This window comes from Rhinichthys klamathensis, unplaced genomic scaffold (genome assembly GCF_029890125.1).
Source record: "Rhinichthys klamathensis goyatoka isolate OS25496 unplaced genomic scaffold, OSU_Roscu_1.1 h1tg000501l_1, whole genome shotgun sequence".
Taxonomy (NCBI): domain Eukaryota; kingdom Metazoa; phylum Chordata; class Actinopteri; order Cypriniformes; family Leuciscidae; genus Rhinichthys; species Rhinichthys klamathensis.
Genome location: NW_026606982.1, coordinates 1,401,684 through 1,420,553, shown reverse-complemented (window position 1 = coordinate 1,420,553; position 18,870 = coordinate 1,401,684). Strand labels below are relative to the sequence as shown.

Here is an 18,870-nt window from a genome sequence, read left to right as displayed (position 1 = left end):
GATGTCTCTCCTGGACCACGGCTGTGGACATCACCAAACCCAGGGAGCGTGCGGTCACCTTCGTCGCTCGGAGAGCAAGGTCGGTGGCGGCGCGCAGCTCATTGAAGAGCCCTGGGTCTGTCCTACCCTCGTGCATGTCCCTGAGCATCTGGGCCTGGTAGACCTGCAGAATGGCCATGGCATGCAAAGAGGTGGCTGCCTGTCCCGCAGCTCTGTAGGACTTCGCCACTAACGTAGACGAGTACCTACAGGCTTTGGATGGGTGCTTTGGCTCACCACGAGACGAAGCGCTCTGAGGACACAGTTGCATCGCAACAGAGCGTTCGACCGGGGGAAGCCCAGTGTACCCACGGGCAGCGGCCTCATCGAGGGGAGGAAAGGCGGATGAAATCATCGAGCGGTCGCGGGAAGACATGGGAGTCTTCCAGGACTTCGAGATTTCATCATGCACGTCCGGGAAGAAAGGTATCGGGGCCTGACGGGGACGGGGATCCGCAGCCTGACCCAAATACCAATCATCCAGCCGCGAGCGCTCGGGGCAGGGCGGAGGGTTCCACTCTAACCCGATGCTCGCGGCGGCTCGAGACAGCATGGCCGTCATCTCTGGATCTGACTCTGGCACAACTGTAGTCACACCCGAAGGCGGCAGCTGTGATGAGTCTTCACTTCCAGCAGACTCAGACCCACCTTGTGATGCTGCAATAGACATGGCATCTTCCTCTGGAGCGCCAAAGGAAACCCGCGGGACACCCGAAGATGATCTCGCCGGAATCCCCTGAACACTCACGGGTTGCAGCATTGGAGAGGGTGCGGCTGGGCACGGACTGATAGTCGGCGCTTGGTTCCAAACCGTCACCCTCAGATCACCCTGGCCACCAGCCGAAGTACTAGCTCTATTTCTAGAGTCAGTAGATCGGGGTGTGGATGAGGGGACCCTCACTCTTGCGAGATCACCGAGTCTTGACCGTAATGCTGCGATGGTCATGTTCCCACAGAGAGAACATGAGTCATCCACGAGTGCTGCTCTAGCGTGATCAATGCCCAAACACACTATGCAGCACCCGTGCCCATCAGAGTCGTCAACCAGCCTACCGCAACCAGAAGTGCACGGGCGAGGCATCTTTAAAAAGACGTGCCACGTGCAAGCTCTTTTGTGAGAAAAAGAAACCTGATTGTGTTGAAGCGCTCGGGGAGAAACACACTCGCTGTCGAACCACAGACAGATAAGCAGGAAGTGCGCGCTCGCCGAAGATCGCCGTCACACCAACACCAGAGAATCTTGCTCGTTTGAAGAACTGACAATTTCAGGAATGGCTTGTGGAACGAAGGATTAACTTGGCTCCAAAGCGAAAACATGCCGGTTTGCTGCCAGCGTTCTCCTTATATACTCACGAGGTGAGGCGGAGTTACGCTATGCAAATTCCGCAGACCCATGGCATTTCTTTGCCATTGGCTCGTTTTGAAGTATTTGAAGTTGATTGGCTTCTAAGCGAAACCCCCATTCGTCGTCATCCGACGGAACTCGGAGTGACAACGAAAGGGAACTTGGCTTTCACACTAGTTTTATGAAAATGACTTTTACTCTTGTTTTTTTGTAAATCATCTAATATAACAACCACTATCTGAACCACTGTACATAGTTAAAATATATATTACAATGCATGAAAAAGTAAGTAGAAAAAGATTTACAATTATTATTTAATAATTAACTAAATAAGTATTATTTCTTTGTAATTGTAAACAAATCATATCATTGTACAAAATATTGTGCCTTTGTACACTACTATTCAAAAGTTTATTTGATAAAAAATACAGTAAAACAGTCATATTGTGAAATATTGTTACAAACTAAAGTAATTGTTTTCTATTTTAATATATTTTTAAAAAAGTAATTTATCCCATTAATGGCAAAGCTGAATCATTACTTCAGTCTTCAGTGTCACATTATCATTCAGAAATCTGATTTGCTGCTCAAGAAACAATATTTATTATCAATTTTGAAAACAGTTTCAGCATTCTTTTTGAGAATAGGAAGTTCAAAAGATCAGCATAAATTGAATTTAATTTTAATTCTTTTTTTTCTTTTTTTGAAAAAAATAAAACTATTAATTTCATTTAAAAACATCTACTTAACCCACGTAAATGTGTATTTGGACAGTCAAGTGCGTATATTTGTCTTTGTGATTTTACCGATACATTCCAGTAGATTGCTGTCATAGTAAAATCCCTGTTGGCAGTAGCATTCAAAGCCAGGCTGTGTGTTCATACAGCGTCCTTCCTTACAGATCTCATTAGAGAACAATACGCACTCATCAATGTCTACGAAGAGGGAAAGAAAGAAATTCAGTAATTATTTGAGGGAGTGTGTGTTTGTGTGCGTGAATACACATATGTGTGCGCATATACCTCTGTGCATGGCTAATCCATAATCTATTTTTCCTTCCTCATGGTAAAATCCTCTGCCAACTGGACATAGAGAGTGATACTCCGCTACAACAGACAACATCAATCAAACACCTATACACCGATTGATGGACCAATACCTTTTTTATCCATCAATAAATCCCTGTATTTGTCTGTAATCTCACCTGAGTGGTAGACGGGACAGGGATAGATCTCACAGTGATCTCCCCATCCCACACCGATAGAGCAGCAGCACTCCTGCTTAGTAACGTTGGTTGCCAGGACACTGTCACAGAACACAGTGTCATCCAGATTTAGGTAGCACTCCTTCTTATCATTCAGATACATCTCAACCTCTATGTGGGGAAAAAACCAATGTTAAAAAAAGACAAAAGCAATTTCATATGATCACCAAACACACTTATTAACTAGAGCAACTCTTACCCTCACAGCTGTGTTTGTCTTCAGACAGTATGAAACCATCGTTGCACACACACACATATCCACCCTGTCTGTTTTCACATACGCCGTGAGGCTGACACAGACCCCTTTCCACAGCGCACTCATCTATGTCTGAGAGAGAAAGAGTGAAAGGGTGAACAAGAGGACCAAGGCTGGGCCCAGGACGGAGAATTGGGAAATGTAAAATGTGTGAAATCCCATACCCTGGCACCTTCGGCCACTGACAAGCATGTATCCTTTCTGGCACTCACAACGGTAAGAGCCCATCGAGTTGATACAACGTCCTCGTTGACAATTGGAGGCTCGCTCACACTCATTAATATCTAAACAGATCAAAAACAATATTACTGATTCACATATCGTGTGCATTAGTGAATTGTTTCAGCTATATTAGGTTTATAAAATATGCACACTATCATTCAAAAGCTCAGTACATGTTTTTAACTAAATTTATTTGATTATTTAGCAAAGCTGCATTACATTGATCAAAAGTAACAGTACAGACATTTGTAATGTTACGAAGGATTTAAAAAAAAAATTGTATCACGGTTTCCACAAAAAATATTTATACACCAAACTATCTGAGTTACTTTTTCAAACGTAAGTTAGTTTGTTTTGCCATTTATTGACTGACAGATCTCTTGTCCCGATGTTGAGAGAAATCGTGAGTAAGTGCAGAGGAGTTGTGTGCGCTGGGTAAACATGTAGTTCTAGACTAAATGTGAGCATGCATTTACTCATCTCACTGGCACTAAAACAGATTCAATATTCCTAAAAAGATATAAAAATAGAAAAACAGTAAAATACGAACTCAGAAGATTATGCAATGTTAAATAACACAAATATACTTTATGTATTTAATCTCACTTTATTAACCATTGTCTTTGCTGCTGACCTGCGATGATCCAATTGCACCATAAAATGAGCAAAAATGAGTTTTATATCATATTTGTTTCATTTTTTTATTTCTGAAGATTTCTTTTATTTTTGTTATTAAAAACAAACAAGCAAGCCCAGCCCAGGTGGGAAAGTAACACAAAAGTAATGTAACGCATTACTTTGTAAAAAGTAATTAAGTAACACAGTTACTTTTTTAGGGAGTAACACAGTATTGTAATGCATTACTTTTAAAAGTAACTTTGCCCAACACTGCTGGAGACTGGAGTAATGATGCTGAAAATTCAGTTTTGCTATCACAGGAATAAATTATATTTTAAAATATATTAAAATAGAAAACAGTTATTTTAAATTGTAATAATATTTCACAATATTACTATTTTTACTGTATTTTTCATCAAATAAAATCAGCCTTTGGTGATTTTTTCAAAAACCTAAAAACATCTTACCCACCCAAACTTTTTTAATTAGGGGACTATTAGCTTTATTGAACATGTTACATAGGCCTGGTTTCAGAGACAGGGCTTAGATTAAGCCAGGATTAGGGCTTAGTACAATTAAGGCACGTGCCTTGAAAAAAAAAAAACAATGCCACTGAAATATTTTAAGATATATCAGTGCAAGTTTAAAACAGCTCAATAATGCATTTTAGTCTGGGACTAGGCTTAAGCCTGGTCTGTGGAATTGGGTAATAATTATTATAAACTGCAGTCCATAACTTTGTTTGTGTTAAAAATTTACAAAATGTATTTAATAAACGAGTACATCATGAATCCATTTTCCAAACTGTGTTTTTGTCTTATCCTGAAGCACTACAGTACACCTATAATAAGTGTTTATATTCAGATTATTTTAGACTGGTACCACTGCGGAGTTGCCCAGTACCTGCGTGACTCGTCATAGACATAAACAGAGAGAAGTAGCTAGCTATGGCTACAATGTTCTTCCAGAAGACGCATGCAGATCTGTTTATTAACTGCTAGAGTGCCAAAAGTTACAGACTGCAGCTTTAACAATTGGCCAGTACTATGTGTCAGTCACGCTAAAGGCTAGAATACACTACACGACTTTTAAAATCTGAACAAATTTTAAAACTCTAGGGATCATACAATTGCTAAAATTGTTTCAGAGAATGCACTAAACATCATGCACTAAACGACTGTGGATCGCACACTATCAGTCGTTCTGAACAGAACAAACAATGTGTGTTCTACAGTCGGCTCAAAATATCCAACATGTTTCAAATCCTCTGACTGGATAGAATCACATCGGAGTCTGTGCCCATCTATGCAATTTTTTGTGAAATCTGTAAACTTTGTCCAAAATCTGCAGACTAGCGTCAAATCGTCCGGAGTGCAAACAGGGGCAAAAATCAGGGCAAAAGTCATGTAGTGTATTCCACCCTTAACACAATCTGTACTTTTCTGTTTAAGTGTACAGATATTGCAGTGTTATGTGCAGTATTGAGTTTGTGTCTTGGGGTGTTGGATTAGTCATTACGAGCTGACCTTCGCAGTGGCTTCCCTCTTGTGTAGGCTGGTAACCAGAGTAACACTGGCAGCGGAATGATCCCTCAGTGTTAATGCAGTGACCATTAGCACACAGACGGTTATCCTGACACTCATTGATGTCTGTGGAGAGACAAACAGACGCATAACCACACACATGCTTAAATCCCTCTTTATGTATTAACTAAAAAGTTTTGCACAGTATATTTATCTTTAGAATTAACTTGTGCAGGAAGTAATAAAATCTAATTTAAAATCATTTAGGGGCCATTCACACAGAAAGCGTCTTTCCATTCCACTACGCTACTTTTCCATTGTTTTTCTATGTAAACACACGCTAGATGGACTTTCGCAGTGTCTCGTGCATGACACAGCGAAATGTGGTGCTCAAGTTAAAATAAGTTAAACTTTTAAAAAATGTGTTTATAGACATTGCGCTTTTTTTTAACAGCAAAAACGCGTTCTGTGTGAACTGGCCCTTAGAATGGCCAGATTAAGTTTCCATTTAACAGCATGCTGTTTAGTTTTGTTGGCTGTGTGCCACTGACCTCTGCAGCCTTTGCTGTCAGCCTCAGGCAGGAAGCCCTCATTACACAGACATCGATAAGATCCTGCCAAGTTCTCACAACGGCCGTTCAGACACACACCACGCTTCTGACACTCATCGACATCTGATAGAGAGAAACACAGACATCTCTTGTAAGATTACGCTATTGTCAAATTTATTTGTCAAAAACATTATCACCTTTCCTATTTGCATCAGGTAGATAAACATGTCTATTGACTTGCACTGCTGATCAAACGTAAGATTGTGCTGACCTAGGCTTCATTTATTTGCTCAAAAATAGAGATGGTCCTCACTGCAGAACATGAAATCCACGGGGAGGAGTCGGATCCAGATCCAACTCCTCCCACCTTACATATACCAAACCTACCCACCTCCGCCCCCTAATCCCTAAACCCACCCCTAATCCCTAAACCCACCCCTAATCCTACCCATCTCCACCCCTTGGATCTTGATCCGACTCCTCCCCGTGGATCTCATGTACTGCATTGAGGTGCTACTGCAAAAATACAGTAAAAAAACAGTAATATTGTGAAATATTATTACAATTTCAAATTGTTCTTTTCCATTTGAATATATTTTAAATCGTAATTTATTCCTGTTATGGCAAAGCATAATTTTTAGCATCATTACTCCAGTCATCAGTGTCATATGATCCTTCAGAAATCATTCTAATATGCTGATGTGATGCTCAAAAAACATTTATTATAATTCTAAATGTTGAAAAAAATGTTGCTGCTTAATATTTTGTGGGATATTTTTCAGGATTGTTTGATGATGTCATGATTTGGTCTTAGGCTTGTTCGACTTCATGCAGCTCTGCGCAGACCGATCGGCGGCTGACTTGAAGCAGTGCATGCCAGTTAGAAATTTTGTCCGACTTGATACAGCGCCGACGCCACGTGACTGTGACGAATGCCATCAAAGTACCGCGAGAGCGATTCGAGAGTAGCCGGAGGACTCAGCCAGCGCAGCTTCTCAAGAGCAGCTGCACAAGCTCTGATGACGTCACAACTGTTCCACGATTCGCCGGATTCACCGCATGACAACGATCACATGCGTTTCGTGTTTATTCGCACACCTTGCTTTAGTTCCACTAAAGCTCACAAATCAGTTTTTTTTTTATAACAGTAAACACTCTTTTCATGTAGTCGTGATGTTATATTGTGTTATGTTTATCAAAATTAAACTGATTAAAAAACGTCGATCCACTTCATTGATAGTAGCTATAGGCTTATTTTGAACTTTATGGTGTATGAAGCAGTACATAAAATATTGAATGAAAATGTGTCTGAAACATCTGTGTAATTGGCAAATATTTAATTTATTTCACTTCAGCTGTGGTAAAGTATACAAACACCACGTGAGCGGTCACTACGGGAACCAGAAAGTGTCCGAGTTCACATCTCCGTTTGCAGCTCCTCCCCGCCCGCACGCGGTCTTGGTCACGTTTCATGTCATTAGGTGTGTTCGACATCGGCTGCGGCTGGATGTTACCGATCGGCGGGAGTTGCCGCGTGCAGGCGGGGAGGAGCTGCAAACGGAGACTTTCTGGTTCCCGTAGTGACCGCTCACGTGGTGTTTGCATACTTTACCACAGCTGAAGTGAAATAAATTAAATATTTGCCAAATACACAGATGTTTCAGACACATTTTCATTCAATAGTTTACTACTTCATAGGCTACAGCATCTGTTTGAACAAGAATAAAGTTCAAGCCTATATCAATGAAGTGGAGTCAACGTTGTTTAATCAGTTTTATTTTGATAAACATGACACAATATAACATCGCGACTACATGAAAAGACTGTTTACTGTTATAAAAAAACTGATTTGTGAGCTTTAATAGAACTAAAGGTGTGAGAATAAACACGAAACGCACGTGATCGTTGTCATGCGGTGAATCCGGCGAATCGTGGAACACCTGTGACGTCATCAGAGCTTGTGCAGCTGCTCTTGAGAAGCTGCGCTGGCTGAGTCCTCCGGCTACTCTCGAAACGCTCTCGCAGTACTTCGATGGCATACGTCACAGTCATGTGGCGTCGGCGCTACATCAAGTCGAACACACCTTTTGTCATGTTTCATGTCTGTCATGTGATCCCCTGTTCAAAGTCATGTGATCCTGCCATGTGTTCCCTTGTCTGATGTGTCATGTTGTCATTGGTTCATTGTTCACAGGTGTCCCTTGTCTAGTCATTAGTCTTGTGTATTTAAGCCCTCATGTTTGCCATATGTTTGGTCAAGTATTCTGTAATAGATCCACTGGAGACAAGTAGTAGAGAACCCAAGTGGTTCAGTATTTATTTAAACAAGATTAGACATAAAACAAGGGCATGGCAAGAAACAAAGCGGTGGACATAAACGTGAACATAGACTTAGGCCCCGTTTACGATTCCGGGTGAAAACGTAAAAATATTTTATCGGATGTGCCTTTCGTTTACACGGCAACGGCGTTTTGGGGGCTTAAAAACGCAAAAAAGTGAAACCACCCTCCAGAGTGGAAATCTTAAAAACGCTCCACCGTCGCGTTCCCGTCTAAACGGTAAAAACGCAAATCTGCTCACGGTGGCTCTCGTCGCGTACGCGTTTACGTCACATGCATGCGCCAGTACAGGAAAATAACAACCAACATGTCAGATTATTTCCATACGTCGGACCTTCAAGTTCCCCTAGCAGCTCTGAAAAACATACAAGAGTCTTTTCAGCAGTTGTACAAAATATTCTAAGATATTGGTGTTGTTGTGTGGCAGTGCTTCACATTGCCACCTAGCCGCCTGGAGTGCATACTACATCGAATTTCACACATTTTTTGCGTCACCATATGCATGCGGATTTACCAACCATAACGCGCGTCTAAACGCAGAATAAAAAGTGATAACGCAACGCCACTTTTGCGTTTTCTCTTCAGATCGTTTCTGTGTAAACATAGCCTTACACAACAGTGGTCACAAGAAACAATACTTGACAAAACACATGGCAAACATGAGGGCTTAATTTCACAAGACTAATGACTAGACAAGGGACACCTGTGAATAATGAACCAATGACAACATGACACATCAGACAAGGGAAGACATGGCAGGATCACATGACTTTGAACAGGGGATCACATGTCAGACATGAAACGTAACCAAGACAAGACCAAATTGTGACAGATGAACAGAAAGTTCAAAAGAACAGCATTTATTTGAAATAAAAATCTTTTGTAACATACCTTTAATGTCACTTTTGATAAATTGAATGTGTCCTTGCGGAATAAAAAAATCTTACTAAATGGTAGTGTACATGGTTTTTCAATGTCCAATACCTAGAGAAGAATGTGGCTAATAGCAGAAACCATTTTGATAAAAATAATACTAGAAGTTAATGACATTAAATGACATGCACAAAAATGCTGAAAGTAACACATTTTACATAATGTTTATTCCGAATTCAATAAAACAAATGTTTATAATCCATTGACAAATATTTTTTTGTTCTATTGAGGACACACACAGGGTAGTACACAGGGTAGTGCAAAGAGAGTTGTTTTGGATAGTCGTGAAATGCCAGGAGCCTGTGTGAGGAGCTGATGGTAGTCGGAATGTCCTTAGCCATATGTTTCTGTGAATGTATGTGAGCTAAACTGTTCATGCATGGTTGCATGTGTGTTTATGTGTGTATGTATTCTGACCGTAACACACTCCTCCCTGTGCTTGGTATCCAGGTTGGCAGGGTATACATTCATAGGATCCAACAGTATTCTCACACTGTTCATTAGGACAGATACTCGGGTCTGAACATTCATTAATGTCTGCATTAGAGAGACAGCAACAGTATAGAAAATAAGTTACAAACACTCACAGCCATTTAATAAAAAACAGAATAAACCATATTGGATGAACATGAACTGTTTACAGGCGTCTACAATTAACATGTGATTTGTGTCTATGCACAGTAAAGGTTGGTGTTCTCACCTTCACAAAGAGGCTGTCTGCGGGATTTGCTCCGGAAGCCTTGCATACACCCACACTTATAGGAACCTGGCAAATTAGTGCAATACCCTCCAATGCCACAGATATCAGGCTCAGAGCACTCATTTATATCTGAAAAGATACATGCAAACAAGTGTTGGCCACCATCTGTATTGATATGGTCAAATGTATACAAGCTGTCCACTGTCTTTGAATAGCCGATGCTGGTCACTCACCAAAACATTTGCGTTTCCCATTATGCATCACAAGTTCATAGCCATGCTGACAGTTGCATCTGTATGAACCCACGGAGTTAATGCAGGTGCCTCTACCACATGGTTTCGAGTCACATTCATTTTCATCTACCGAGAGAGTGAGACCATTGTACATATCTTTTTATCATTTTTAAATATATATTTTTTATGTAATACTGATAAAATATTTGATATGTTACACACAACCATTCAAAAGATTTCAACTTTCTATTCATCCAACAATCTTGTAAAAATGTTTCACGGTTTCCACAAAAATATTAAGCAGCACAACTGTTTTAGACATTGATAATAATGAGTTCCTCTTCAGTCTGTCAGTCGACACCACGTCGAGACCAACGAATAGGAACTAAAATGAATGAAACTAAACGAGCCAATGCACATTGGCGTGCAATCATTTGCATCAGCTGTTCAGCCACGCAGTGCGGGTATATAATGAGCAGCAGGTGCGATTGCACTTCAGCTTTTTGCTTCGGAACAGAGCACTTCGATGCTGATATCTACAGAGTGTGAACGAGTTCCCAAGAGGATCTCTCGTGGCTGGTGCGGGCGATACAGCGCGGCAGTGGGGTCGATTTCTCTCTCTCTCTCTATCTTTTGTTGCCTTTTAAAAAAACTGAGCAAAACAAAAGGGCTGTTTTCACAGCTGGTAAGGTGCGCCATGAGAGCGCTGAAAGGCCGTTCTTACAGCTGGTAAGATCACCAGTGAGAGAGACAGCGCACGACAGGTGCACATTCCTGTCCGTGTCCACTGCGACCGTTCCCCTGCGTGCTTCAGCACCAAGAGAGCAGTCCCCTAAAAGAGCTTACACGGGTAGAGCACGTCTTTTTAAAGGTGTCTGGGCATTGAACACGCTGAGGCAGCGTTCGTGGATGAGTCATGTACCCATTGTGGGAAGATGACCATCTCGGAGCTATGGTCGAGACTCTCGTTCCTGCAAAGGGGTGGAGTCCCTGCGCCTCTGCCGCGATCTAACCCTCATCCCTCCCACGCTCCGCAGCCAGTAGAGCCACTAACGGAACGTGCTGGACCATCCACGAGGTGTGTACCAGTTGTTTCCTTTGGCGCTCACCACGATGAAAAGATGTCGATCGCTGCATCGGAGGGTGGGTCAGACTTCTCTGTGGATGACGATTCGGCGCTGCTGCCCCCTTCGGGTGTGGCAGCAGTGCCCGAGTCGGACCCAGAGATGATGGCCATGCATTCCCAGGCCGCCAACAGGATCGGGCTCGTGTGGAACCCTCCACCGTGTCCCGAGCCCTTGAGGCTGGATGATTGGTTTCTCGGGGTGGCGCGCACTGGTTCTCAGCAACCCACCCCGGTGCCTTTCTTCCCAGCAGTGCATGTGGAGCTCACTGGGGCGTGGACGGCACCTTTCACTGCCAGAAACCGTCCCGGTTGCTCCTCCTCCCTCACCACCCTTGATTGCAGGGCAGCTAAGGGGTACACTCGCATCCCTTCAGTGGAGCAGGCCGTTGCACTGCAGCTGTGCCCCAACTCCACTTGGCGCGGAGAGCTGTGTCTCCCTTCCTGGACCTGTACGTACTCGTCGGATTTAACCGGCAAGGCTTACAAGGCCTGTGGGGAAGCCGCCTCTGCCATACATGCTATTGCGTTGTTGCAGTTCCATCAGGCCAAGGCACTGAAGGACCTGCACGAGGGTGGTCATGATCCCCAAGTACTTCAGGAACTTCGTGCCGCGACGGACCTCGCACTTCGTGCGACGGAGGTGACCGCGCGGTCGTGGGTCGTGCGATGTCCACTATGGTGGTCCAGGAATGCCATCTCTGGCTGTGTCCGACTGACATGAGGGAGACCGACAAAGTCAGGTTCCTTAACTCCCCCGGCCTCTTCGGCAATGCGGTCGAGAACTTTGAACCAAATTGTCAGAGCAGTTTCTTCCATTTCTGGGTCCGAAGAGGGCCCGGAGAGCAGTGGGGGGAGAGAATCCTCACCACACTCTCATCCGCCTCTTCTATCGCCAGCGGACAGCACCGTGCAGTTCGAGAACGCAACTAAGCCTCCTCCTGCGCCTCCTGCCCCGTGGAACCAGGTAAGTGTTGCACAGCACACTCAGAATCCCCTACGGAGCACCTCCCAGAGAGAGCCTCCCGAGCCGCATCCCTGCGTTCCACCTCGTTACCCCACTGGGGGTACACCTTCGGTCCCTATGGTCCCACATGTACGGTCTCCGCGAGCCTGGTTAGCGCTCCCCAGTCCGTCTCGCTGGCTTATTCGGACCATCAGGCTCGGCTATGCGATTCAGTTCGCCCGGCGTCCCCCCAAAGTTTTGGGCCATCCACTCCACTACAGTGAGAGCAGCCGATGCCCATGTCTTGCGAGCGGAGATCGCAGTCCTACTGGCGAAGGACGCGATAGAGCCGGTCGCTCCAGCCGATATGAGGTCAGGGCACTACAGTCCCTACTTCATTGTACCCAAGAAAGGCGGTGGGTTACGACCGATCTTGGACCTGCGAATTTTGAATCGGAGTCTCCACAAGCTACCGTTCAAAATGCTCACGCAGAGACGCATTTTCGATGCATCCCCTCCCGAGATTGGTTTGCAGCGATAGACCTGAAGTACGCGTACTTTCATGCCTCGTTGTACCCTTCGGGCTGTCCCTGTCTCCCTGTGTCTTCACGAAAGTCACGGAGGGGGCCCTTGTTCCCATGAGAGAACAGGGCGTTCGCATCCTCAACTATCTCGATGGCTGGCTCAAACTAGCACACTCTCGAGATTAGTTATGCAAACACAGGGACCTCGTGCTCAGGCACCTCAGCCAGTTGGGTCTTCAGGTCAACTTGGAAAAGAGCAAACTCTCCCCCGTGCAGAGGATCTCTTTTCTTGGTATAGAGTTATATTCGGTCCCACAGACAGCGTGCCTCACAGAGGAACGCACTCGGTCGATGCTGAACTGCCTGAATACGTTCAAAGGCAGGACAGCGGTCCCACTGAAATTCTTTCAGAGGCTCCTGGGGCATGTGGCATAACACCGCTCGGGCTGCTCCATATGAGACCGCTTCAGCACTGGCTTCACGGCCGAGTCCCGAGATGGGCGTGGCATAACGGCACTCATCGGGTGACAATCACAAGACCGCAAGGCTGCTACAGGGCAGGGACATGCTGGTCCATATGGACAACACTGCGACCGTTTGCTGGTTGCATTAGTCTCTATCAAGAGGGTAGGGGACCTGCAGGCATTTTCGGTCGACGAATCGTGCCTAGAGTTCGGGCTGGGTGACAACCATGTTGTACTGAGACCCCGGCCTGGCTATGTGCCCAAGGTTCCTACCACTCCCTTCAGGGACCAGGTGGTGAACCTGCAAGTGCTGCCCCTGGAGGAGGCAGACCCAGCCCTGGCTTTGCTCTGTCCTGTCTGCGCTCTGCGTCTGTACGTGAACAGAACTCAAAGTCTCAGGACCTCAGACCAGCTCTTTGTCTGTTACGGAGGCCCGCAGAAGGGAAAGGCTGTCTCCAAGCAGAGGATGGCCCACTGGATAGTGGATGCCATCGCCTTGGCTTACCAAGCACAAGGCGTGCCCTGCCCGCTCAGGTTGCATGCTCACTCCACGAGAGGCGTTGCATCCGCCTTGGCGCTGGCATGTGGCGCCTCGCTAACAGATATCCTATAGAGCTGCGGGCTGAGCGACACCTAACACGTTCGCTAGATATTATAGCCTACATGTAGAGCCGGTCTCCTCCCGTGTTCTCACCCTAAACGGGTAGAAGCACTGAGAGGCCCGGCTCTGTCGGCTTGCTGCACCCTACTGTGCAGCCTTTTTGCCCCAGAGTGAAAAGCCCTCTCCTATCGTCCTTCCAGGCAAGAAGGGGCAAGAGGCTTGCACAGGGCGCTGGATGGGGTTAGCAGCTGTGGCCCTTTGGTAGGGATTCCTATTCGTCGGTCTCGACGTGGTGTCGACTGACCGACTGAAGAGGAACGTAGATTACATATGGTAACCCTCGTTCCCTGAAGGAGGGAACGGAGATGCCACGTCCCGTCACCACATCTGCTGCGGCCCGCTAGGGCAGCCACCTTATCGCTCAGCTCCTCAGCAAAAAACTGAAGTGCAATCGCATCTGCTGCTCATTATATACCCGCGCTGCGTGGCTGAACAGCTGATGCAAATGATTGCACGCCAATGTGGATTGGCTCGTTTAGTTTCACTTGAAGTAGATTGGCCTCTCTAGCGAGATTCTTATTCGTCGGTCTCGACGTGGCGTCTTCGTTCCCTCCTTCAGGGAACGAGGGTTACCATATGTAACCAAGACGGAATGTTTCTTGAGCATCAAATCAGTATATTAGAATGATTTCTGAAGGATCATGTGACCCTGAAGACTGGAATAATGATACAGAAAATTCAGCTTTACCATCACAGGAATAGAACACATTTTAAAATATATTAAAATAGAAAACAGTTATATTAAATTGTAACAATATGACTGTTTTTACTGTATTTTTGGTTAAAGAAATACAGCCTTTGGCGAGATTTCTTTCAAAAACATTAACAAATCTTACCAACTCTAAACTTTTGAACGGTAGTGTGTGATATTTTTATGCACTACAAATGCAGGCATTGAATTCAGAGTACATCATCTGTGATTTCATTGGTTGTACAGTATGTGTGTATTTACATGTACTGTATGTACTCACCAACACAACTCTTTCTCTGTGCATGTGGTCGGTATCCAGGGTAACAGTGGCACATGAAACCATTCTGTGTGTTCACACACTCTCCATGACCACATATATTCCTGTTCAGCTTGCATTCATCCATTGCTGTGATACCCAAACACAAAACAGACCCATAATCGTGGGTGGAAAAAAAAATACGTCCCATTAAAGGGGTCATGAACTGCATTGTTTTATTGTTTCATAATGTTTCCTGGGGTGCACTTATACTGCAAAAATTGTCTTAATTTAGAAATGAAAGGCATTTTTCCTAGCCTGATTTTAGCCCTCTGATTTGAACATTCTGTTTGAAGGGGCGTGTCTGCTGAGAGACTTCAGTGTAAACGCCCACTGCTGTGATTGGCTATCAGCTAGCATATGAAATAGGTTATAGAATTAAAATAGTATTGCATGTGGAACTCTATCGAAAACTTTTAGCACGTTTATACTATTACAGCTCTCAATGTTAACAACTCGTGAAAAGTGATAATTATAGCATTACAATTAGATCTATGGCATTATATTTAGATCGTGGCATGAAAGGTTGCAGTGATGAGCATAGCAGCCGATAACCTATGCCGATAACAGACCAAGCGTGCCGCACAAGTGCTGAAAAGTGAAGCCAAAGCGTCTTGATTGCCCCCCGGTGGCTGGTCCCAGTATAGCTCATAAACCCTGCCTCCCATGAAGTCTACTGGACGCGATGGAAACTCAAATTGGACTTCAAATACATTTTTTTTCAAAGATAGAAGGTAGTTTTTATCACGCTGATATAAGTTGAAGTGTTCGTTTAAAAAAAAAAAAAGTTTGGACTTAGTTATTTGATGCAAGAAAAACGGAAATGTGACGTCATGATTGACAGCTTCTCTAAACGAAGTAGTCAGCAAGGCACCAATGGCCTTTTTTTTGGATTTTCGGGAGGAGATTGGAGCTTCAACTTTAATTTCTACATGTCCATAAACTGTTTATTTCACACAGTAAATTTTGTATTAACCGTTTCTGCGGGAATGAGGGCGGAACCTTGATATCACCGCTCTACTTCCTGCTCACTACTGCGCAGACTCGGGTCCCGCGTTCACTACTGTGCAGAAGCAGGTCCCAAATCTGCTTAAGATGTCAGCGCCATATTAGGACCTTGGAGGCTTCACTTTTTCACCAGTAGAAGAGAGTGAAGGGGCATCGTCCATCTTTTTTACAGTCTATGTCACAGAGATACGCAGCGATCTCGTCATTGCAACTCGATTTCTGCACACTAACGAATGCTTTCATCATAACTAACAGTGGAAACACAATCTAAATAAGAGATTTGTTGATTATTACAGCGCGAGTCGAGGGCTCAGTTACTGATAAACACGTTCTTTGATCGCTTTCTATATATAATTCAATCAGTTAAAATAACAGATTATTTACACCCTACAATGAGAAACAATGTGAAGTTGACCGTTTAGTCACTGGTTTGATTTAGTGACAGCCAGGACAAATAACATCTGACTGTAGCTACATGAATCATTACATCAGAAATCACTGTTCACAGATCAGGCATTAGAATGAACAGGGTTACTTACATGTTGTGGCAATACTGTCGATTCTATATCGTAAAAGCCTGCAAAGTCTGCGCAGAGTTTGCGGACTGATTTACCAAAGAATTCATTGAAATGTACCAAATACGAATAAATGATGTTCAATTGAGACATTCACATTGTTGAAAATAAATAACCACAATCCTAGCATTAGGATCCTTTGGAAGGTAATGTTATTTTTATTCCAGTGAGTGACCCTGTTCTCTTCTCTCTTCCTCATCTCACTAACGCCAGTGGATTCTAAGTGATTTTCTTCTGTAGAGGCGGTCTTTCAATACTCTATTACGTCATAAAGAGGCACAGTCCAGGACAAGTCGTTCGGGGGGCCTGGTAACAATAAAAGATGATTTTGGACTAACAAGGAAGTTTTCAGTTCTGAAACTTTAAAGGAACACTCCGACTTTTTGAAACTTTAGCCTATTCACCTTATCCCCCAGAGTTAGATAAGTCCATACATACCTTTTTCATCTCCGTGCGTGCTGTAACTCTATCTGACGCACCCACCGCTAGCCTAGCTTAGCACAAAGACTGGATGTAAATGGTTGCAGCTAGCATACTAATCCAAATAAGTGACAAAATAGCGCAAACATTTTCCTATTTACATGTTGTGATTTGTATAGTCACAGAGTGTACAAAAAACAAAGTCACATGAGACACAGACATATTTTAACCGTATAAATAATGGGAACTATATTCTCTGAAGGCGAAGCACTGCTACTTGGGCGGAGGTATAACCGAAGCACCTGAGACGCGCCGTGGTGAGGAGCAGAGAGCGCGTCTCAGGTGCTGCGGTTATCACTCCGCCCAAGTAGCAGTGCTTCGCCTTCAGAGAATATAGTTCCCAGTATTTATACGGTTAAAATATGTCTGTCTAATGTGACTTTGTTTTTTGTACACTCTGTGACTATACAAATCACAACATGTAAATAGAAACATGTTTGCGTTATTTTGTCACTTATTTGGATTAGTATGCTAGCTGCAACCATTTACATCCCGTCTTTGTGCTAAGCTAGGCTAGCGGTGGGTGCGTCAAACAGACTTATAGCACGCACGGAGATGAAAAAGGTATGTATGGACTTTTCTAACTCTGGGGGATAAGGTGAATAGGCTAAAGTCCCAAAAAGTCGGAGTGTTCCTTTAAGTATATTCTTATAACATGATGACCTCTTATATGTAAAACCCTCAAGGAAAATGTTATTTCTCAGTTCATGACCCCTATTACCAAAATGAACTTTGCATGAACCAATATTGTGTCTATAGGCTTGTTTGAGATGAGCAAAATCTCCGCAGAACCGACCACCGGTTAGAAATGTGTCTGAGTGCGGTCCGCCTTGCTCTGATGTCATGCTGATGTATGTCAAAAAACCCTTGCGATCGCAAGGAGGATGTGTCGGATTCTGCAGTCGAGCGCAGTTGCTCTCCACTGACTGCGCTGATCAGAAGCATGATGGGAAACGACTTGCTGACGACACAGCTTAATGCTCATTGGTTTAAACAACCGTGATGTATTGTTCTCTTTTAAACTTTGATTTGAAAAACTCTTATCTCATGTTTTTATGAGTATAAATTATGTGTGAGTATTCCCAAACTCTCTGACAGTGTGATCTCTATATGGGTTATTTGATTGTTGTCATATTTATAAAAATATATATATAAAACATGTCTGTAATTAAAGTAAAAATGATTGATAAACAGGTCTTTGGTATGTAATTAAATAACAAGTACCGGGTGTCTTGTTCATTATATTTATTTTCATATAAAAGCAACAGAACTTAAATTACATCCAGTTTATTATCAACACCGTGCACGAGCGTGAATCCCATGAATCCCGCGATATCCGCCTTTGATCACGCAGGTGTCTGATCCACTACGAGAAGAGAGATCTGTCCGGCTTGCCTGCACTTTTTTCACTCCTCCCCTCACTGCAGCCGCCTACTCTCGCATACATTTCAGGCGAGGCAAGGCGCATCTCAAACAAGCCTGTTAACTGACAAGTTGTCATGGAACTCACGTGAGACCTGCGTCTGAGCCACCTCTAGTGAGTCACTCTCAGGAGGCACCAGGACTATGGGAGGAGTTGTTGGCTTGGCCACAATGACTGAAGAGAAGGAAGCATAAATAGAGAGGTAGGTAGAGAAAAAATTGTGAGTAATTGTGGATACCATATTATGCAAAGCAACTGAATTTAAACTATACATTTTGTGTTGCTATTTGTCATGCTTAATAACCAGTCGAGCAACATAGAAACACATGGGGTGCTTCTCAATTCTTATTTGTGCATCCTCGTTTCCTTTCCTCGCTTCCTTTCCTCGCGTCTCAGCCCCACCCCCTGTAGGACACGAGGGAAGGCTGCAAGGAAAAAAAATGAGGACGGAGGAATTGAATGAAAGCTTTTTTTATACATTGGAATACTTGATCACTCGAGCGTCACTTCACTGCGTCATCAGCAGCGCTCAGAGGATCTGCCCTTATGTTGTTAAAGTTTGTTTATTTAAGAAATTCATAATAAATAATAATAAAGCAAGATACCTTGTTGAAATATGTGAGTTGTGTGGTTTAT

General features: G+C 43.8%; 1 protein-coding gene across 2 annotated transcripts in view; it reads right to left on the bottom strand.

The window, feature by feature from the left end:
• Nucleotides 1-18,870, bottom strand: part of ltbp3 (latent transforming growth factor beta binding protein 3) — an 81,888-nt gene that overhangs the window by 11,734 nt on the left and 51,284 nt on the right. For both annotated transcript variants that reach the window (XM_056237888.1, XM_056237889.1), the window contains exons 12-23: nucleotides 18,322-18,408; nucleotides 14,713-14,838; nucleotides 10,024-10,149; nucleotides 9,791-9,919; nucleotides 9,508-9,627; nucleotides 5,819-5,941; nucleotides 5,271-5,393; nucleotides 3,069-3,188; nucleotides 2,848-2,976; nucleotides 2,589-2,759; nucleotides 2,407-2,490; nucleotides 2,191-2,319 (exon numbers count right to left, since the gene is read on the bottom strand). In XM_056237888.1, the coding sequence (XP_056093863.1) occupies nucleotides 2,191-2,319; nucleotides 2,407-2,490; nucleotides 2,589-2,759; nucleotides 2,848-2,976; nucleotides 3,069-3,188; nucleotides 5,271-5,393; nucleotides 5,819-5,941; nucleotides 9,508-9,627; nucleotides 9,791-9,919; nucleotides 10,024-10,149; nucleotides 14,713-14,838; nucleotides 18,322-18,408 (1,467 nt within the window). The remainder of the gene's footprint in view (nucleotides 1-2,190; nucleotides 2,320-2,406; nucleotides 2,491-2,588; nucleotides 2,760-2,847; nucleotides 2,977-3,068; nucleotides 3,189-5,270; nucleotides 5,394-5,818; nucleotides 5,942-9,507; nucleotides 9,628-9,790; nucleotides 9,920-10,023; nucleotides 10,150-14,712; nucleotides 14,839-18,321; nucleotides 18,409-18,870) is intronic.